Below are 22,903 nucleotides of genomic sequence, written 5' to 3'. Positions count from 1 at the left end.
TGGCGTATATTTCATTCCATGGCTTCAATTTTGACATTTTAATGCTGTTATCAGGCTTGACTGAAATCTTGGCATTTATTTTGGTGGTGGCTAAGAAGAGGTGCTGACTTGAGTGTGAATTCAATTTTCAGACTCTGGGGATTTTATTTCTGCCAGCAAGTATACAGACACATATGCTGTTACCTTTCCCACCACGTTTCATGATCACAGTTTCGTACTATTGAGTCTTGGAAGGACAGCCTAGGAAACACAGTTAAGGGTTCTTGTCCTGTGAATGAAAGCGGACAGTTGGGATGGAGGAGAGGAGCACAGAATGTTAGTTAGGTCCCACGGTGTGTGAGAGGGGTAGAGTTAGCTATTGAGTCGGGAAATGAAATCAGGAAGTTATTTACCAGTGTGACATCGCTGTTTCTGTGACATCTACAGCGTGGTTAGGGCTTATGGAACCTAAACTCCATGGATTTAGTAAGTACTAAGAGTACAGAAAAGTCATTTTAGTCTGACAATTTTGACATTATAGTCCATAGAACTCTGGAATTTACAGAAGTGTTTTAGAGGTTGGCCTAATAGTTGACTTAGATTTTTAAAATTTATTATACTATTTTTAAAAACTTAAAACAACAGACACATCCAACTGTGTTTTATACTACATTTTAGCATTCAGTAGGAACACTTACTAATCAACTTTAAAATAAAATAAGTAAAGGTTATTAATGTCAACCTAAAAAAAATTTTGCTTAGCACTTATCAGTCATCCATCAATGTCAGTGTAGCATTTCTGTTGGGAGACTAAAGACAAAAGGTCTTCAGAAAGGCCATTACACTAAAGCCATTGGTGTTAAGGTATTGGCCTGTGAGAGCTGATGTTACATTTGGGTTTCCAGTTACAGTGAGCACTTACCCATCTGTTATATTTAGTTTTTTCTGGTGCCTTCAGGAATCTGGGAATGGATGAGTGGACACTTTAAATTTGAAACAGCCATAAAGGGGAATATACAGTTAAGAAGTTGGAGGCTGGTACCAGCATCATCCCTCAGATAGGGCTATGAGTAGGTTCGGAAACTTCATTAAAAGCCCCGAAATGCATGTGTGCAACATTGCTGTTTAGTATGAGATTTTTAAGGACTCTCCAGTTGTGCCAGCAAACCCTTCACATGAGTTTGGCGGAGTCCTTTCATTTGGAGGCTGTAGTACTCACTCTGCTTCCTTCCATTCCAGATGGCATCACTCTCCCGTAGTCTTAAATACCTTTTGGAAGCCACTGTCTGCTTGTGTAGACTTGCAATCAAGTTTTCACGGTTTTTCCATCTCCATATTTTATTTCCCCATCTTTTTTTCTTAGGAGACTGGTCTCATACATAGGCCCAGCCTTGCTTTCACCTTCACTGTACAGTTAAGGGTTAAAGATGACCTTGAACTTCAGGTCTTCCTGCCTTTTGCTGCCTGCCGAGTGCTGGGTTTCCAGGCGTGTGCCAGCACTTGGGTTTTATGCCACGCTGGGGATGGGATCCAGGCTCTTGTACACGGGAGGCAAGTGCCCTACCACTTGCACCCTGAGCACTGTGCACCCATAACCCTCCACCAACATTTGATGGCGAACCCTTTGAAAGTGATTTTTCAGTGACTGCTTGCATGCTTCTCCTCTGTAGTCTACCAGTGACATTTGGTTCTGCTTGTTTGTATCGTGTAAGCCCATACGCCAGTCTGTTTTACTTGGGGATGTATCTGAATGCAAAGCTAGTGGATTTCTTCGGCAGTTAACTTCGTATATTTTATACACTCAGTCTAGTTTTTGAACACTGCCCTAATGTACCTACATTGGCATAGCATGCCATGAAAGAAAGGTGGAAAATAAATTCCTTAATTTTACTTTTAAAAGTAATAGTTTTTTTGGAATTCTGGCATAGAGTTGGGAAAAAAATAGCTGGCCCATTTTAAAACTTAAACTCTTTCTGTGACCCAGACTCTGCTGACTTCTCATTAAAGCAGGATATTATACTTGTAATTTTTATTTTCACCAGTTAGAAGCCAGATAACTTCTTACAGAGAGGTGTGATCATCCTTAAAAGAGTTGTTGTCCTTCCCACCTTCTCTGTTGGATTTGGAAGGCAGGAGAGCAGCTTAAATTGGTGTGTGCTGGACTCAGTCCCAAGCCCTGCTCTTAAAGTCAAAGTGTTGAGTGCGAATTATTAAAACATCACTAACATTGCTACGGTTTGAGCAGAACGTGTGGGATGGTGCATGGCTTTTTGTACAGAGAGCTCTCCTTCTATTCCTCCTTCATTCTGTCCCCCAAATTGGCCCGTGGGGCTGACTGGGCATATTTCCTTCTGGAAGTCTTCACTAGCACTCTTGAGGTGGCTGGCAGGAAGACCCTTAAAAGCATTTCTAAGCAGTTTTCCCCACTCCTGTATGGGCTAATCCTCGACTTTCCACTTTGGTTTCAGCTGCTGTTGCTTGGCTTGAGCAATAGACTTCTACTGTGTCAGGAGAGAATGAATTTAAAAGAATTAAATATAAAGAGCGATATAAACTTGACCAACTGCTTCCAACAGCACATGGCCCTTTACTGCCTGTAAAAACTCATTGGCATGGGATAATGTGCATGTCAGTCTTGAGAAAGACTATTAGGTTGCAGTGCTTTTGATTCATCTACCACTGACTTGCCCTTTGATCTCAAAATGTGACTGACTTGTCCTTTGATGGCTTCATAATCACCCATAATAAAATTGATTTACTATATAAAGTGTAAGAGTTGAGTTCTAAGCTATATCTAGTTTCTGTTATAGGTCAAATGTATGGAAGATTTCATTAGAATTTAGGTATGCACATTAAGCTTTCAAATCAGATTTATTTTTACCAATAAAAGTTAGTTTGTATAGAAATACTGCATATTCTGTAGTTCATATGTACAGTCCCACCCTTAATTCAGTGATATGTCCGTGACTGAGTTGAGAAGATGAATGGTATCAACTATAAGACTGCGTTGGAAGTATTTGGAGCTTGATTACACTGTGATTCTGGCTCGCAGGAGGTGGGAAGCTCCTGGATCTAGGCTTAGAACAGGTGACAGTACTTGAGCTTCTATTCTTAGTTTGACCTCAGCCCTTCTCTTAAGGTACTTACTCCAGTGTCTTGGTTCGTCCATCTCTAACACCTAAGATGCTGTTCCGTTAAAAGAGGGCCTGGTTTACATTTGCTGGCATCTGAGGATTTAACATAGAGGTGGCACAGCAGTTCGGATTGCTGGGTAGTGAGTGTCTGTGTGCCTAATGGCAGACAATCTGACAAATTACTAATCACTACATTTAGAAAGTTACAGCTCTGGCGGGAATTGATATCTGATATTGTTGTTCTGTGTGGTCTAAGTTACCATCATAACAGTAGGAAAATAAACCCCGTCCTGGCTATGTTACAAAGGGATTAATCACTTCTTCAAGTCATTGCTAAAGCTCTAGCCCTTTGAAACAACAGAGAACAGAAGTGTTCCTTCTTTTATTGCCTCTTCCTCCAAATAAAAGTCTTACAACTAACTTTTGTTATACTTCTTCGCTTGTTGAAGTCTTTCCAAGTTAGTTTCTTCGTAAAGAATGAAGGATGGACCATGTCAGTTACTTGAAGCAGCTAAAAATACCCCGTGCAAGTATGTAGCGGAGAGGGTTTTGAGTTGTACTTCGAAGCAAAGAACCAAAATTCCATGAGCTTGCCTTTTATACATTTGTCCCCAGCTCCTTGTGCCTTTGCCAAGACTCAGATGTTACCTGAGTAGAAGATGATTAGAATAGTTCAACTCTGGGTGGAACTGAAAAACCTGTATTACTATTTTCTAAATCCAACAGACTTGAAAGTTTGGGCCAACATGAGGGAGAGGATTCTTACCACAGGGATTCTTGGTCTTTTCATAGTCATCTCCCTTAAGGTTTTATGCCATGTGATACATGTGAGTCATGTGAAAAATGAGAATATCGACTTAGAACTAGGCCTGATTAACTTATGAATTGATATTAGATACACAATATTGAGCATATACCATTCATTAAAATAATTCTATAGGGAAAGCAGGACAGCTATTAATATCCCCATTTCATCGATGAAAGAAAATTAGTTTTCTGGTAAATAACTCGGTAGTTCGACCATCATGTTTGTGAAGACATTGGTTCCAAGACTTGTGTCTGTACTCTAGGTACAACACACTAAAGCCAGAAAAAAATGCTCATTACTCTTAATTTTGTTAAATAAAAACTTAAAATGAGTTTAAGTTCAATCTCGTTATCTCAATCCCATTGTACTAAAATTTAAATTGATTTTTTGTTTTTTTGAAACAGTCTCGGGAGGTTGTCTGAGGTTGCCTGGTACTTGCTGTATATACTAAGCTGCCCTTGAAATTGTGGTAACACTCCCATCTCTGGCTTCCACGTGCTAGAATTATAGGTTTGTATCATCAACTCTTGCTTAAATGATTTGTGAACTTGTTCAGAGAGATTGAAAATTAAATGCCTATTGTACATTCCTGAATTGATGTCTTCTCTGTACAGTTTCTGATCCAAAATGGTTATTTATATAAACTTACATATGTATTTGTAGCATTAAATGGGGGATTACTTTGGAGGGACATAAGAGTAATTAGGTTTTTCTGTACTTCCACAGTCCTGCTTTGCTGCAACACTCCATGTTAACATCTAGCAACAATAGATAGTCTGTGTACTTTTAAAACAGTTCCCTCAGAGTCGCCCACCATCTGGCTCTCACACTCTTCCTCCCTCCTCTTCTCGTAGATCTTCCGAGCCTTGAGGGGAGGTGTTTGATCAAAAACACCCCATTTAGGCTATGCCGACTTATAAACATCAGCCCTTCCCTTGCAGCCCATAGTTACTATTTTGTAATGTTTGCTGTGCAACTGGAGTAAAGGGCTGGTGATATTCCCTTTCCTTGTGTGTCTGTAGAAATGGGTTCATCAGTCACAAACAGTCAAGGACCGTCCATCCCTTCTGTAAGTTACTTCTGTGCCCTTTTAAAAAGCAAGTGCCTGTTTCAGGAAGGACTGAACTTTGAGGCTCTAGGAGTCCAGGTACTCTTTGGTTTTGAAGCAGGAACAATTGTGGGCTGAGTTGAAATTTTTCTGATGTAGATATAGTTGAAGATTCCGTGGCAGACTTACATAATGACCAGGATTGTTACTTTGTTTTCCCCAGCATGCAGTAGTTTTAAGGTCAGACCTGTGACTCAGAGTTGTGCACTTTCTTGGTACTATGCATCAGAGTGATATGTCTCCAGTCTCATCCCAGAAGGGCTTGTGCCCAGCTCAGGTTGCTCGCATTATAATCCCCAGCTGGGAGGCCACCTTGCCTTTTTTTAATAGGTAAAGAAAACAACACGACCATTTGGAAGCCGAGTGCTTTAGAGTTTGTTTTTCAGCCTTAGGACTTAATGAACACCAAGGCACCTCTTGATTGAGAAGTAGATCCTGCATTGCCACCAATCTCTTATGGTGTGGCTCTGCACGGACATGTAATGGTCAGTGTAAGTGTTTTACTAAGGTGAATGTTTAAAATTCATTTCAAATCGAAAGCAAGGCCCTTTGATTTACTGTAAAGAGTGCAGATTTGGATCAAAAGCCGCTTCCTCTCTGGGTGGCTTATTAGATAAAGGTGATCTTAAGCATAGTTGGCATAAGATTTCTAGATGGCATCTTCTCTGTATGCACAGAAATAATCTAGGCTTTGGGAACTACCTGATTCATTTGAGATTTCCATTTGCTTTTCTCTCTTCTTTCCATATTTTTCCTTTAGGTTTTTTGAAACAGGGTTTTCTTTATTTGTGCAGTCCTTGCTGTCCTGGAACTCACTCTATAGCCCAGGCTGGCCTTGGCCTGGCCCTGCCTCCTGAGTGCTGGCATTAAAGGCATGTGCTACCACCGCCCGGCACCTTTTTTCTTTAAAAAAAAATTAATTAAAATATATAATAGCTCCCTCTTTTCCCTGTAACCTCTCCCATGTTGACACCCCCAAACTCCCTTTTAAATTCATGCCTCTTTTTGTTTAATTAGTATTGTTACAAAAAGAGTGAAAAAGATAACAGCTATTAGCTCCCTACTTCTTATATGTGTAGTCTGTCTGGAAGCATCAGAAGACAGCAGTAGCTGAGCATGGGAATACAGCATGCCTGTAATTTCATCACTCAGGAGGCTGAGGTAGGAGGAGCATGAGTTTAAGGCCAGCCTGGGCTACATGATGTGACTATGTTTCAAACATCTCTTCCCCCCACCCCCAAAAAAAAGTAGGAGGAAGAGGAAGAAGGAAACAGTGGTACCAGTGGTTGTGAATTCACAGGGGGAGTAGCTATCTGATGACAGGCAATGGGAGGGGGGGACTTTTCATTATATACTCTTGTACTTTTTATTATTTTTTTTGAGACACGCTCTCACTACTTATCTCTGGTTGTTCTGGAACTTGATATGTAGACCAGGCTGGCCTTAAACTCACAGATCTGCCCGCCTCGGCCTCCCGAGTGCTGGGATTAAGATGTGTGCACCATGCTGGACTCCTGTCTCCTTTTAAAATGTATGTATTGAAGGGCTGATGAGATGGCTTTGCAGGTAAAGGTGCTTGTGCCAAGTCTGAGCATCTGAGTTCAACACGTGGAGAGAAGCAACTCCAAGTTGTCCTGATCTCTACCTGTGTGTACACCAGCCAATAAAGAAATAAAAGTAAGAATGCTTAAAAGCACACATTTAAAAAATCCTCATACGAAACGATGCTAGTAGTAGCATTCCTTATACTAGTCAGAAAGTAGAGATGACTCAAATGTGTCAGCTAATAATGGATGAACAATATATTGTGCATATGTACACTGGAATATCATTCAGCCATGAAACAAGGTGTTAATTGATGTTATAACATTCTTGAAAATATCTAATGGAATAAAAATAGTGGAAGATATCAGACATAGAATACCACTTGTCTTCATTAGGGTTACTATTGCTGTGGTGAAACACCCTGACCGAAAGCAACTTGTAGAGGAAAGGGTTTATTTCGCTCATGGTTCCATATAGCAGTTCATCCTCAAGGCAGTGAGGGCAGGAACCTGGAGGCAGGAACTGATGCAGAAGCCATGGAGGGGTGATGCTTACCTGCTTGCTCATCATTGCTTGCTCAGCCGCCTTTCTTATAGAACCCAGGACCACCAGCCCAGAGATGGCCCCACCTACAGTGGGCTGGACCCTCTCTCATCAGTCACTAATTAAGAAAATGCCTTAGTTAGATCTTATGGAGGCATTTTCTCAATTGAGGTTCCTTCTTTTCAGATGACTTTAGCTTGCATCAAGTTGACATAAAACTAGCTGGGACACCACATGCTGTATGATCCCATTTATATAAAATGTCCTGAACAGGCAACTCCATGGAGACAGGAAGTAGGCTTGTGCATGTGAGGGGCTGGCCTGGGTGGGGAGGGTGCTGGTGGTGGGGAGAAAGAAGAGTGACTGCTTAGAAGGCCAGACCTCTTTGGGAGTGGTTTACATCCTCTGGAGTTAGGTAGTATGGGTGGATATATAACTATGTGAATATGCTATAGACACATTGAAGTATGTATATTAAAAGGGTGGGTTCTTATGCTGTGTTATTTTATGGCATATTTCATCTCAGTAGATAATGATTAGCTTGGTGAGGTCTTGAACTTGGAAGCTTTAACAATTACTGTGAACATGTAAAACCATGCACAGCTTTCTTGAGTTTCTACCCAAGAAATATCATTATTATCATTCTGAAATATTTTTATATACTATTATGGATAACTCCAGAAGACTACCTTTAGTACCATTCACCGATGACCTTTCATTTTATAGAGGCATATTGCTAACCCAAACGAATCCCTGATTGGAAGCATAGGTAAAATACATAAGGCACAGGGTTGAGACATTATATGACTGTGGACCTTCCCCAAGCTCTGCCACTAGAGAGGTGATGGGAGTTTGCAGGGGAGTCTCAGGAAGACATTGAGAGCAGTCTGCCCTTTCCTCCAAGTTGATCCTCCAGTAATGCCTCTGTCTTACTACTTCTCAGGGGCTGTACATTGTTCTTGTCCCTTTCCTTGTGTTCTCTTGGGGTGAGCCGAGTCATAGGGTTAGGGAGGGAAAGGGTTAGCTTTAGGAGTCTTGGGTGATCTCTGTAGGCCCGACAATACAGCTTTTCTTCCCATAGTCACCTTCTTTTCTTGGTCCCTGGTCATTGTGGATAGCTGTCTGGAAGGCCAGTTGCTGCCATTTCATCTATCCTGTCCACAGGCCGGTTAGAAAATTCTTCTTGACTTTTGACCCAGAAGTCATCTTGGCATAGACATGTGGGATTGACTTCAATGCATATTTGATCATGTATAGGATAAATGGTGTATATTTCTAACACTTGAGACCTTAGGCCTTGTTGTACTTGAGCCAAGGCAACTATTTCACCTGAGCTTCTGAGCCTGTCCTATATATACATGGTTTCATAAAATAGGTCTTCCATATCTACATCCCTGGCATTCATTGAAAATTAGCTTACAGAATGCAATTGTAGTTTGCACCCTGGGGATGGTTCCTGGCTATGGGGTAGCCTCTTTCTTTTTTTTTTTTTTTTTAGTTCTGAGAAATCAGCTTAGGTTGTGAGATGTGTGTGACGCAGTTAACCTGCCTTATTCATTCATACTCAGAAGTTGTGTGGGAAGTCTGTTAACTCTAGGTAGGAAAGGCCTCCTCGTCCACTCTATCAACTGGGTTCTTTTTTTTTTCTTGTAGGAAGGCTATAGGAAAGACTCACTCCTAGATCAGGCAGGTGCCCTTCAATTTACCTAGCCATTCCCTTGAGAATTCAAAGAGCTTTGTTCTCACGTGGTCTCTCTCATTTGTTCAGAAACCATTCTTACTCCGGTTTGGATATGCAGCCCTCTCCTTTGGGCTGTTGTATTCCAGCCTCCATTCCTCTGAGTCCTGAGGACTTTGAACTTTGCTCAAAGTTCTCCAGTTATTCGCAGGCCCATGGTCTTTGAGACTGGGCTCTTGGCCAAGATTCTGAGCTCTTATCTCCTTTCCACATACCTCCTGTGAACTGGTGAACTTAATAAATTCTCCTTGCAGGAAGCTGAGGTTTGGGACAGCTACATTTTTGCAGTGTTGTTAAATAAATAATATACAGTGATTGCAGTGTGTCAGTCACTCTCCTGAGTAACAAATATGCTTTATTTTTCATAAGAATGATATCACACAGGTCTTCACAATGAGATCACATGGGCACTATTATTATTTCCAGTTTGCAGATGAGCGAGTTGAATTACAGAGAAGTTAGATAAAATATTTCCCATGTCATAGAACCAGAAAGTGGTAAAGGTTAGAATTCTCCTCTAGACATTGTGGCTCCAGAGTCCATTCTATTAGGCACTGCATTATGTTCACCTGAACGTTATAAAGTCAATATATCCATATTAAATTTGGAGAAAAGCAATTCTTTATCTCCAAGATGATGTTAATTGTTGAACCAATCTCATGTAAAATTAAGCCTTGAATTTTCTTTATGGAGGGATTTGAAAAGTTATGTGTGATTCATACCACTCTAAAGTTCATGAATGAAGTAGAATAATTACTATTCATTACTCTTTGTCTCATTTTTCATACCTTAAGCAACCTGGATTTATGTACATTTAGGCACACATTTCACATATTTGTTTTATTTTTATTGTTACACTGCTTGAAAATAAAATGAAGTTTAGAAAACAAGATGGGCTGGAATTAAGGTTAATGTGGCAGTCTTTCCAAGTGTATGTCCTTTACTAGCTTTTTGCTACATTAGACCTAGTTAAGATCCCTTTTGGGGGTGTTCTAATGGACTGTGTTTAGGGTCTTGCCTATGTGCAGACCTGTGCTCTACTACTGAGTTCTGTCTCCAGCTCTACTGCTCTCCTTTCTGTGAGACCTGTTTGCTGCCCGCTGTGTTCTCCTCATTCTCTTCAATGTACTTGCTAACTGACATAGAGAACACATTGCTTGACTCTGGGAAATTGGAAATTAATCACACTTGTTCTTAGGTGTCAGTGGTTCTCGTAGACCCCCTGTCTTCCCCTTCAACCTAGTCTTTCTATCTTGTAGCTCATTGTCAACTACCACTTTGAAGTTAGCCAGAGTTTATGGTCTTGTCAACTAGACTCTAACCATTGCATGAGAGAATCCACCATATTTCATTCCCAGCTCAGGGTTAGTGATCTCAATTCATCTCCATTGATAATTAGAAAAGATAAGGGACCATGATCATCATTTACTATAAACTTTATCCCTAGGTTTTGTGTTATAATGAGTAAAGACCCCTATGTGGAATCATCCTGATTGGGTACGAGGAACAGTGCCTTGTGTTGGAAATCATTTTCAACATGACCATGAAACACTCTATGCAAATGAAAACACCCTCAGACTTGGCCCATGGTATATCCCAGTCCTTCCAAAATCTCTGTTCTCATCATATATAGACTGGCTGTCAGGGAAGACAAGCTACCCACTGGGGCAGCGATCTGTTGGTAGACCACACACCAAGATCACTAGGTCAGTTTTCACAAAGGAGTGCCTGGCACAGCAGAATGGCTCTTTCCACAGAAAGTTGTTCTTGTTTGCTTTCAACATGAGTCACTGTGGGCTACCACTCTCTTGGATGTGCCTGTGGGCACTTGTGGGTGGAGTCTAGATTGAGAGACTTGGAGAGCAAACAAGACAGATAGAAGCCAAGTGAGCTTTAGCCCTCTGTGATTTTTCAGTTTGCCACAAATCCAGAGTGGCTCCATTATCAAAATAGTTAGCTCCAGCACCTAACAAAATAGGGACTTCCTGAGTCACATGCAGATCACTTCTTGGTCTTTTTCTTCCTATCATCCTCACACTCTACCACATTAAGTTCAGATTGTCTTTTGAGCAAACCCTAATTAACCATGCATGGGTTTCTTCAACATTCAGTTCAATAGCTATGCTCTGTTTACAGTTTGAAAAGAGGAATGCATAATATTGTATAGTATTTAACATAGTCTTTGAATAAAAAGAAGATAATCTATCACTAGTCTGAATATTTCACACCAGAAAGGAAGGCTCACAAAGAACTATGGGCTCTTTACAATCAAGGTAGTCAATCATAATCGTCAGCACTAAGGGTAAAGGTATGAGGGAGAGGGTTGTAGCTCAGTGGTAGAGTGCCTGCTCAGCATGTTCAAGACCCTGGATTCCAGCCCCACTACCAAAGAAAGAATAAAGGCATGGCTACTTTATTTGGCCTGTTCTTTTTCCTTTTTAGGATATGAATCAGCTGAGTGAATGGTAGATTAAGGCCACAGAATGCTTAGCCCTCTAACATCTCTCAGAAGCTTGAAAGGCTCATAACAGGTGGAGTTGGTGACTGCCAGGACTTGGGGTGACTGAAAGGGTGTTTTGAATCATGGCACATGGCAACATGGAAATAAAACAGATATATCACAAGTGGATGGTAGAAATAGACTAGGAGAGAATTTTAACACCTAAAATATGACAAAGATTTATCCCTACCAGTAGTGTCTCAGATTCATAAGACATTTATTTTCCCTTGATCTGATGGTCTATATTTATATTATATATTCTAAAATCTTTCTGCGTTCTTATTTCCTTGTTCCACTTTTCTCTTTATTCCTCATCTAAATGCAATCTCTGTTTTGTTTGTTTGTTTGTTTTAAAGTCTGATATCACCATAGAGACTTTCTTTGATAGCCATATGTTCAGTGTTATGGTAATTTCTGGTGAGAGTCTCACGAAAATAGCTACATGATGTGGTTTTGATAGTTTTTGTATCTTGGTAAGGGTCTTTAAAAACATGGAAAAGGACAGACTTAAGGGACAAGAAACTTTAAAGCTATTGCTAATCATGAAATGACATTTCAAAAATCAAATAACAGACACCATAGCATATGCCATTCTTAATCCCTGAGTATTATAAAGAAACCATAGGGCCTGGGGAATTGCAGAATAAATTATTTTCAATAGACTTACTTGACATTTTCAAGTTGCCTCGATATTTATAGTCTTCTTTTTGTGTATCATTTGTAATGGGCCTTCCCTTTTCCATAGCCACGCTTGTCTTTTCCCTGAGACTCAGAGACCCTTTGGGTGAGCAGAATTCTGGGTTTTCATTTGGCTCTTAGGTTACGAAGCAGCACTTGTGTGGTCCCAGAGTGTTCCCTCATTTTGCTCTTTCATGGGTATGCTGGGAATTGTGACATTTAAGAAGTGACATTGCAAAATTGGACATGTCAGTTGGCAAAAGGGCTCTTTTCAACCTTAAAGATTGCCAGGAACCCGAGATGGCTGAAGTGGCTCTGGACTTATTTCTGGCAAGAGTACACAGGGCACAAAATACTCTGGACAGTTCAACATTGAATCACATCATATCATAGTACATGACGAGATGCTTTAACCATGTGTTTAGACTCAGGAGAAATGGTGGAGGGACTTGTAGCCTGACAAAATTATCCTGGGAGAGACTTACAACGTATTAACTTATTGGTAATAGGAAAGAATAAAATAATGTATAAAAGTTTAAGCTGAAACCACCAAGACTCCATAACAGGTTGTAATCAGGCTCTTGCTTTTGGCTATGACTAGTGGCTTTAATTGTTTTAATAAGTTTTCAGCAATCTGGAAATATTCTTGAGTAAAAAGAAAATGGAGTAAAACAGAAGGCTGACCATGGTCATGCTGTGAAGGAGGAGGAGCTCTTGAGCTATATACGGGCCAAGTGGGTCACCAAATTTGCTTTTTGACTCTTGGGTTTCACCCATTTGAACTTTGAGGTGTGATCCTCCCGGTGGCGTTCAGAGGCAGAGTCTAAGGTTGGATTGCACAAACGGGATTCCATTATGATCTTACCTTTGGTCTTTCTGACTTGAAATGCTAGATCCCGTTAGCCTGTGTTTGCTGTCGACGTCTCAGAAGAGCCTCACTGGAAAGGGCTGGTGAAGTACCACTCTTTCACACATTGTCTCCAATTTTCCTCCTCACGCGGAATTTCAACTTCAGGCAGCTTTTGGACTCTATCTCTTCCTTTGCAACTAGTAACTCCTCTATCCCATCCTGTAATATCCCTTCAACCTAGTCTTTTCCTTCTGTCCCCATTGCTAGTGCCTCCTATTCATTTAGCCTACCATACATATCATCTGGTCAAATGCAGTGCCCCTCAAGACCACGCCCCAGCCTTTAGACTCTCCCTTTGATAGCTACCCTTATCCACTGCTTACATCACTCAGATCTCACCCTTCCTTTGCACCAATTGGGAAAAAAAGCCCTGTGTGTTCTGGCTTTCCTGCCCCTAGCTTTGGTTGCATCACTTCCTTATCACTCTGCTTCTAACAACCTTCTCCCAACTAGAACTCATCCTGCTTCTTGAGCATGCCTCATATTCGTCTCATAACTTGACCCACATTTTATCTTTTTCTCGAATGACCCCTCCTCATTCTCTACACAGTACTGTTTTCACTATTCAGGAATCAGTCATGGCATAGAGGCCATGATATCAAGTGTTTTCTGGTCCCCATCATGATAGGATTTCTGTCAATGACAAATAGTGTTAACATTGTATATCTTTCCTATAACATCATGCTCTGCCTTGCATAGAAATAATTTGTATATTTATCCAGGTAACACTTCACAGTAAGGACCATATTTTATTTCCCATGTTTAGCAAATCACTTTGTAGTACATAGTAGTAGGACATCTGTCTAAATGTTGGTCATATAAGAGAAATGAGTGGATAGGGTAGCATAATCATAGTTGGATCCCAGTGAGATGATAGAATGCATCCATGGGTTGTTGCAAGACAAGGATGAGTAGATAAACTCTGATGTAAATGGTCTTGGGAGGATGGATCACATGCTAGAGGGGACTGAAGGGATTTGATGCCTAGCACTCAATAAAAAGTCATGCTGATCTGGCTAGCATAGGATAGGTGCCAAAGAGAATTGTTCACTATCTGCCAGCCAGCTTCCCCCACAGTGTAAACAGTACACTGATTATCAGAGGGGTTGTTAAACATCGTGTAGTCAATGTATAACAAGATCAGCTGAAATGCCAATGAAGTTTGGGAATGTTTGGGTATCTGCTAAGTAACCATCAAAGTGTCTGGACAATTGAGCCAAGATGGGACAATTTATTAACTGTTCTTACTGAGAAATTCTTTTTTTTCTCATGGAAAACGGCATTTTTAAAAAATTTTCATTTTATTTCTTTATCCTCATTTTTAATCAGTTCTTTGAGAATTTCATACAATGTGTCTTGATTATATTCACCTCCTTCCCTCTCTGAACTCCTCCCAAATCCAACCCCCTTCACTCTGTGTTGTCTGTTTTTTAACCCCATCAAGTAGAGTCTGTGCTGCTCATATACTCTTAGGTGTATGGCCTTCCACTGAAGCACAGTCAACCTTCCAGGGGCCGTATCCTTAAGGAAAACAGACCCTTCTTCTCCTAGCAGCTGTCACTTGCCAGTGACTATTAAGCTAGTGGTTGAATTTGGTAGCCACCCTTCCCTCTCTGGGCTGGGCCTTTGTCTGGCTAGAACCTCTGAAGATTTGGGCATGCTGTCTTGACTGGTGTGAATTCTTATGTGCAAATACCCTGCTGTACCTAGCCCTGGCTCTTACAATCTGTCCGCCCCCCTCTTCCACGACCATCTTTGAACCTCGGGAAAAGGGAATGCGGTGTGAGATGTCTCATTTAGGGCTGAGCGTTCTTCGGTCTTAGTCTCTGCACTTTGATCAGTTGTGGGTTTTCTGTGTTAATCATCATCTACTGCCAAAAGAAGCTTCCCTGATGAGAGTTGAAAAATGTACTAATTGATGGGTATAATGATAATTCATTAGAAGTCAGATTAATACTATGCCATATAGCAGAGTAATAGTGTTATGTTCTCTCCTATGGTCTGTGACCTATCTAGCCGCAAGTTGTTAGCCCCAATAATGGAACCAAATGTGGGTTTCATCTTGTGGAGTGGGAAAAATATAATCAGAAAGTGGTTGGATATTCCCATAACATTCAAGCCCCCACTATTGTCCCAGTGGACCTATCTCATCAGGCCAGTTGTTACTATAGCTTGCAGGGTTCATAGCTGGTAAGACTGATGGCTGTGGCCGGGTGGTGGTGGCGCACACCTTTAATCTCAGCACTTGGGAGACAGAGCCAGGCAGATCTCTGAGTTCGAGGCCAGCCTGGTCTACAGAGGGAGATCCAGGACAGGTACCAAAACTACACAGAGAAACCCTGTCTCAAAATAACCAAAAAAGAAGAAGAAGAAGAAGAATGATGACTGCTTTTCTCCTCTGGTAGTGTGCATAGTACCTGCTAGCCAGTAGGGATGAAGCTTCCTGGTGAGTACCAGTTTGATTTCTCAATGTTCTATGACTCAGGTATGCAGTATCTCTACAACAGGGTCTTACCATCAAGTTCTGTAAGGTAACCAGGAACATTGACAGTAAATGGCCCATAATGCTTTAGTTTGGTGAAAGATCTAATTGTGTGTGAGGGTTGACATTAACACTAGGGGCCAGTGTCCAAAGAGACAGTAGTCATGTCTTATATAGTCTCTTAGGAAATCTGGGTTACGTGGTTGGTGTAGGTTGCAAGTGGAATAAATGCAGTAGTAGGTTGAGCCGCCAGATCACACTGTCATTACTGACTAGTGGTCACCAGGTAGTTCTCTTATCTTTGTATCTTCTCTTCTATTTGAGGAAAAATAGACCCAAGTATATTTGCCTACTTCATGAAGCCATATGTCCATAATCTCTGTTTGCTTTTCAAATGAACCAACACCTAAATGAGTTGCTCTAAAACCTCCATCCCAGGGTCAAGCTTGAAACCGGAATTGGTGTCCTGTAAGACCACATTAGATCCACGGAGCTGGCTGCTCACAGCACTGTTAAGAGGGACATTTACAAATACATTGACCCTACTGAAAGGAATACCTCACTAAAGTAGAAAGTTTAGGAGTTTTAAAGGTTAATCATCTAGTAAAGTAAGAACATTTCCCTACGTGAAAAGTGTGCGTTGATTTTAGGGGTGTGGTATTATTGTAACTAGTCAGTCTGTTATAATTTAATCATCCTGAACAAGGGAATGTCTAGGAAGGTGTGGAAGAAAGCACAATGCCCGTACTTATTTTCCTAGGCTTATTTTTTTTTAACTAAACAACCTGAATTTTATTCTTATGCCAGTCTCCAGATAACCAAGAGTAGGCAGAAATTTCATTTATCTTTCTGAATAACTTTTCCTTGAAAGCTTAAAGGTCAAAAGAATTGGGAAACTCATTGACCCATCTCTCCACTTCACATTTGCATACTCTGTGCTGCAGGAATGTGGGGACAAGCGAAGCAGTGTGCTAGTCCCTAGCCTGGAGCATACATGATCGGACAGACTGGTGGTTGTTAAGTCGTTAGCCTGGGGCCTGTCCCAGAATGAAAGTCTACTACTCCCTTTCTTGGAGTTCATAACCAAAGCCAAAGCCACTCTTTTTCCTTCCTTCCTTCCTTCCTTCCTTCCTTCCTTCCTTCCTTCCTTCCTTCCTTCCTTCCTTCCTTCCTCCCTCCCTCCCTCCCTCCCTCCCTCCCTCCCTCCCTCCCTCCCTCCCTCCCTCCCTCCCTCCCTTTTTCTTTTTCTTTTTCTTTTTCTTTTTTTTTGAAACAGGGTTTCTTTCTCTGTGTGGCCCTGGCTTCCCTGGAACTTGCTGTGTAGACCAGGCTGACCTCAAACTCTCAGACATCCTCCTGCCTCTGCCTCCCGAGTGCTGGGATTAAAGGCGTATGCCACTACCACCCAGCACTAAAGCTACCTTTTCGATTCCAGATCGGACTGTTTTGGAGGACTAAGTGCCACAGCCAGTGAGATGGGAGCCAGGGCAAAGGAAAGGTCCTAGACAGACTTTGAGGCTTTTCTTAGAACCTGTTCACAATCGCCAAGTATCCAGCCAGTGATGACCCCTGGAGCTGCTATAATGTATGACGGTTGATCTCTGTATTCGTGTTTTATCATTGTCTCTGGCAGCAGAAAATGTGAGACAGACCGCCTCTATTGTAGATGTAGCAGGGTTGTGCTTGTGTGGGACCTTTACCATTCCATTCTCTCTGGGGCTGGGGGGAGAGTGGCTCGAATTGCTCCCCATTTCAGTGATCTGCTGTTTGCTGGCACATAGCCAGGAAGACATTAAATGTCCTTAATGCTCTTAAGTTCTCTCACTGGAGTGCCTAACCTCCTTTAACTACACTGGTAGCAAAAGCCTATCTCCTATAGTTACTTTTACAATTAGCAGGATAAAAATGCATTATTTATAGGACCAAAGGCAAGCTCTGGTGGCGTATAAAGTGTATTAATAAGGTTGGCTCAGCATTAAGCTATGTCAGAGCTGAGTCCAAATTTTATTCCGGTACAGGGATGACTTTCTATGTGGCCTCTCTGGCTCTGAAGCTAATTTGGATGCTGAGTAGCCCCACAGGTATTTATATGTAGCGTTTGGTATTTTTACTGGGTCCTATTCTTCTCCCTTGGATCACCTAAAATGGTTAAGAATTTTCTAGTGGGATTAAGGTTGTGATCTCAGGGGAGGGTGGGACATCTGCTCTTGGTTATTTTTGTGTGAGCTGCTTCCCCTTAAATGTATGTTCACCAATGAGCCACAGCGTTATCATCTGGGCTTGAGAGAAGACAGGTCTAGGTGCTGCTCCGAAACTTGGCCTCTGAGCCATGGCTTCTCAAAGACACTCAGGTAAAAACTCTCTGTTCTTCTCTTATCTTAATGACACTTGTTCCAGGCCAGTGAATCTGTCATTTGTCTAAAGATAATTTGGGATTGAGTGATTTTAGTGTTGTGTAAATGGTAAGTAAATCCTAGCTGGTATCTGTTTTATTCTCATGCTGTTTCAAAGATGAAAGTGTTCTTCCTCGAGTAAGCTTAGACATTGGATTTTTTAAAATTTGTTTTACATTTTCAGGATGTCTTATGAAACTAAGAAATGATGTGAGGAAAGAAGTTTGATTTTTTTTGTTGTTGTTGTTGTGGGGTTGGGTTATTAGGAATTTTGGTCCTTCATAAGGCTGCTCTTCAGCTCTACAGTGCTTGAAATCTATCTTAAGGTGTTTGGGAAAAGTAAATTGAAACGAGCGGAAAGAAGGATTATTGGTAACTAAAAATTTCTTAAAGGACTTAACACATTTTTCCTTTTTCTGAATAGTAGTCTTTAGTTTTCTAAAGAAACAGTTATAGGTCTCTTTGTTGCGGAAATTATGGTGTTTGTTATTCTTAACTGAAAAAGTTTCCTGTCCCCTAGATAAAGACCAGGAGTGAGGATTTTCCTCCTGTTTTCTAGCCTGCCATTAAGGAGCCTTTTGGCCCTAAAACAAGATGCCTGTGAAATAGGGTGGAGGCTGGAAGGCCACTTCTGTATCACTCTGCAAAGCCAAGAATGGGCCTCTTGCTCTCTTGCCCTCTGCCCAAGTAACACTTCCCTCTCTTGGAGCTGATGAAGAAAGATAGATGGGCAGAAACCAAACACTTGGTCCTGTCTCCCACTTTCAGGTTAAGGGACAAAGTTACTACTGATGGTAGTCTTTTTATTGATTCGATTTTTATTTTGGGAAGTGTTATTTTTTGAAACTCGGGATTGTCTGTTGATACACTTTTTGAAGAAATGACCTTTCCGATGGTTGAAAGCACGTATGCTGCAGTGGTGCCCCACACTTTCATTCATTAGTATCTACTTGCTTTTGTTTCTAAGTGTTTAAAAGATGTTTGAGGATTTTTCTGTAACCCTCAGTGACAGTTTTACAAACATGGTTGCCACATGCCTGAGATTGTGGTTATCTGCCAACCAGGCGGCTGTACCAGTTGTCCTAATGGACCTTGACTGCACAACAACTACCTAAGTTGTGAGGTAATAATAATAATAATAAATAATGATAATGTAATAAAATAAAATAATAAATAATAAAAATAATACCTAACTTGTGAGAACAATTGTTTACACTTGGTACATGATTTTTCAAGTCAAGAAATAACACTTTGCATTGTGTTACATTCATTGGTCTATAGAAGCAGAGAATAACTAGTTCCATAGAGGAGAAAGAAGTCCTCACAGAAGAAAAGTCAATGTCGCTCTGAAATGGGCTTCAGTTGAGCAAAATGAAGGTTCAGATCTTTGGATTTGGATTCATTTTTAGTGGCCATCCACACAATCAGAGGACATTTTAAGAACAAAAATGTATACATTCAGCATTGAACATTTTTGTCTGCAAAAGCATCAGTTCAATTCCTTTTACTCTTTTGCTTACTCAAGGCCCAGGATGAAGGGCGTAGAGAGAGTTAAGATCATTTTTCATATCCTACAGTTTGAGTTCTTTTCACCAGCCAACTGCCCAGTAGCCCTCATACATGCCAGGCCTTTTTGAATGCCAGAAATGGAAGCTGAGAGTTGGGGGAAGAAGAATCGAAATGGACTGCCTTCTTAAATCACTGAAGAACGGGAGGCAGAAGATTAGGCTGAGGGGAAACCAAATGTTAGTCTGTATTCTTTCATTTTTCATTTTGTTTCTTTACATGCACTAGATTCCACTGCAGTTTCCCCTCCCTCCACTGCCCACAGCCCCTCCTCTCCCACCTCCCCTCTCCCCTAGGTCCACTCCTTCTCCATTTCCCTTCCAAAAAGAGAGCAGGCCTCCCAGGGGTAGCAAGGGAGTATGCCATAACAAGTTACAGTATGACTAGGCACAAACCCTCATATCAAGATGTAGGAGGAAAGCAGTGGCGAGTCAGATGCCCCCCACTCCCACTGTTAGGAGTCCCACAAGAAGATCAAGCTATATTCAGCCATAGTGTTTATACAGAGGACTAGCTCAGGCCCAGTCTGGGCTCCATGATTGTCACTCCAGTCTTTGTGAGCCCCTGTGAGCTCTGCTTAGTTGATTCTGTGGGCCATGTTATTGTGATGTCCTCTACCTCTCTGGTTCCTAGAATCCTTCCTCCCTATCTTTTGTGGGGTTTCCTTGGCTCCGAAGAACTAAATATGACTGATTTTAAAAAAAAAGTCAATGAAATGGTTCCTAATGATATTCTGCTATACTCATAGATTGGTGCCTAGCCCAACTGTCATCAGAGAGGCTTCACCCACGACTGATGGGAGCAGATGCAGAGATCCACAGCCAAACACTAGGCGAAGCCAGGGGAACATTTTGTATTCTTAATGACCACTAAATGACTGCCTACCACTTTCCCACAGCTGAAGAAATCAAAAAGACATGGTCCATGGCCACTGGTCACGAACTTTCTTCCTATATGAGAGAGAGAACATGCTGCATGTGGCATGTACAGCATTAAGGGAAATTTCCCAGGCAGATAGAGTGGTAGTAGGATTCCAACTTTGTCAGGTGGAAAAATAGTAGCAGATTTGTTTTCATTTACTAATACTGTATCCAACCCTTCTGACACCAGACATAAATTAAAATGGTGTTATCTGCACATGAGTGACCCAAAAGAGCTTTTAATTTTATTTTTTTTTACCAAATGTGGCATTCTAGAGAAATTACTAGTATCATTTTAATCATTGTGTTCATGCTCTATTTTTAAACTAGAAAAAAAACACTTGCTGAATTTTCTATGATATTTGATAGACTGCTTTTCAGCTATGACTCATAAGCTCCATCTCCCTGAGGCTATTTAGGTGTTTATTTCCAAATGTCTGATGACACATCCAGGTGTATTAGCAGGTCTGTGACACAAGTGTCCTATTCATCAGCTGAGGCTTCTTTCCATTTGTTGAATGTCCTCAGGAGTGCAATATGTCCTTTTCTTCGGAAGCCAGTGTTCATTGCTATGGCACCGGTGTGCTACACTGAGCAGTGAACAGACTAGGAAGAAGCTGGCTTTTGTTTCCGTCTGGGTGGTGGTCAGTGTCTGCACTGTTAGAGTAGTCAGGCAAAGCACACGAAAGAAAGCTGCCTAGGTACAGCGCCCGCTCCTCCTGAAATGTGGGTTTGAACCACTGGCTTTGAGGACAAGTGGACTTCAGCCAGTTCCTCCTTTGTCCCTCGGTGCTAATTGTGTAGGTGTCTGATTAAATTTGAAGCTAGGTCATCTTTCTTTTTTGTGGGTATACATCTGTGTGAGTGCTTAAGTGTGTGTGTGTGTGTGTGTGTGTGCACACACACACACACTCGTACTTACAGAGGCCAGTGGTCAGTGTTGGGTGTTTTCAATCCCTCTCCACCTTACTTTTGGAGACAGGAGCTCTCACTGAACCTGGAGCTCACCAGTTGAGCTTGACTGGCTGGTCCGTCGAAGCTTCAGGGATTGTCCCGCCTGTCTCTTCTTCCTCAGGCACACACCACTGCACCGGTCTGTTTATGTGGGTATTCTCACAATGAGCATCTTACTGATAGAGACACCCCCAGCCTCTTCAGTCTCTTTGTTGAGACGCTGAGGTTTCTGTACGCACCTCTTGGCATGCTGCATATAAATCAGGATTTTTTTTTCTGAAAGAGGAAGCTTGCTTATTAGGTGAAGAATGATGTATGTTCTGAAGCAGGCATAGAAAGAAAGTCAGGCTGCCACCTTAGAATAGAGAGGCAACATTTGATCACTCAGCCACATCTCTCACTGTATTAAGCTAAGCATCCAGAGTTGATTTCCTTAAATACATTTATACCAAAGACAACGTAGAAAAATCCGATGGCAGTTCACATGACTGGGGGGTATAATTTAGTTCTGGGGACCTTAGGAAATGAGAGGTGAGATTTAAAATCAGGACGTAGCATTTTGCATTGTATTAGGTTCCTTCATCTCTGAAAGGAGAAGGAATTTGGTTTACGAAAGAGAAAACATTTTCTCAGAAGGAAAATCAATATTGCCTAGAAATAGAGGCTGAGATCATTGGATCGGAATCCATTGTGAATGCCTGTCCACACACTGAAGTTTTAGAAGGTTAACAGTGGCGACCTTTCTCCCCCTGCCCGCCAGCAGGGCACACTGAAGGATTTTGATAGGTTAGGTCCTGGACTAGGTCCCTGGGCTCCTATTATAGTGGCAGAATTTTCTGTGACAGAATCCTCACTCCCATGTACAAAGGCAGGCCACATTGAGATTCAAGTTCATCCGAGGAGCTACCCTAGGACACGATGTCCTCCACAAAAGAAGCAGTAAAGGAGGCAGCACCGTGATCACATGTAGCAAAATTGTCATTTAATGATGTATGACCTTTCCAAGTTCAACCACTGCAGGGCAAGGCAAATGTGCCTGGAAGTTTGTAGGGTATAAAAGGTTGGACATTTCGTGTACTTAGAAATTGCCAAAGGGATAAAATTATGTCTTAAGAGATAAGTGCTACTGGAGTATGAGATCAGCAGGAGTAGAGAGAGTTCCACCAGAGAGGTTCATTTTCTTTCTCATCTGCTAATTTCTAATGAAGGCCAGGAGGGGCATGGCAAGCTTTTCTCCTCCCATGAATTCTCAAGTGTGGCTCCATCTTCCATGGTGCCGAGCACTTAGGATATTTATTCTCCTTTAAAGACCTCTGTGCGGGCATTGCCATTGGTCAGATGGGTTCTCGGCTTTGTTAATTCCTATGACTGTTCTAGTCTTGAACATACTCCCCCTATTTTCTGTGAAGTTTGGGGGTAATGACTATGTCACCAGTAGGAATATATGACTCCAGCTTTGTAGTAAAGCTCATGCTGCAAGGTTTGGAATAGTTTTGTACGTTTGTACGAAGTAATTAGACAGGCAAACGAAGTTGGATAATCCAGGCTGCCCGAAGCTTCACTTAGATTTCTTGCAAAAAAAAAAAAAAAAAAAAAAAAAAAAAAAAAAAAGTTTGTGAATTTGACATTGCTAATATACTTTAAG

At 41.4% G+C, this 22,903-nt stretch overlaps 1 protein-coding gene across 7 annotated transcripts in view; it reads left to right on the top strand.

The window, feature by feature from the left end:
- Positions 1-22,903, top strand: part of Fhl1 (four and a half LIM domains 1) — a 61,867-nt gene that overhangs the window by 29,919 nt on the left and 9,045 nt on the right. For 3 of the 7 annotated variants that reach the window (XM_042269402.2, XM_006991977.4, XM_006991979.4), the window contains exon 1: positions 17,620-17,776. The exons of the other annotated variants lie outside the window; for them this stretch is intronic. In XM_042269402.2, the coding sequence (XP_042125336.1) occupies positions 17,755-17,776 (22 nt within the window). In that variant the 5' untranslated portion in view covers positions 17,620-17,754. Of the gene's footprint in view, positions 1-17,619; positions 17,777-22,903 lie in introns of those variants that run through there. 7 annotated transcript variants of the gene reach the window in all.

The sequence above is a fragment of the Peromyscus maniculatus genome, chromosome X (genome assembly GCF_049852395.1).
Source record: "Peromyscus maniculatus bairdii isolate BWxNUB_F1_BW_parent chromosome X, HU_Pman_BW_mat_3.1, whole genome shotgun sequence".
In the NCBI taxonomy this organism is placed as follows: Eukaryota; Metazoa; Chordata; class Mammalia; order Rodentia; family Cricetidae; genus Peromyscus; species Peromyscus maniculatus.
The sequence above is the reverse complement of the archived record's forward strand: the minus strand, read 5'-3'. Positions and strand labels throughout refer to the sequence as shown.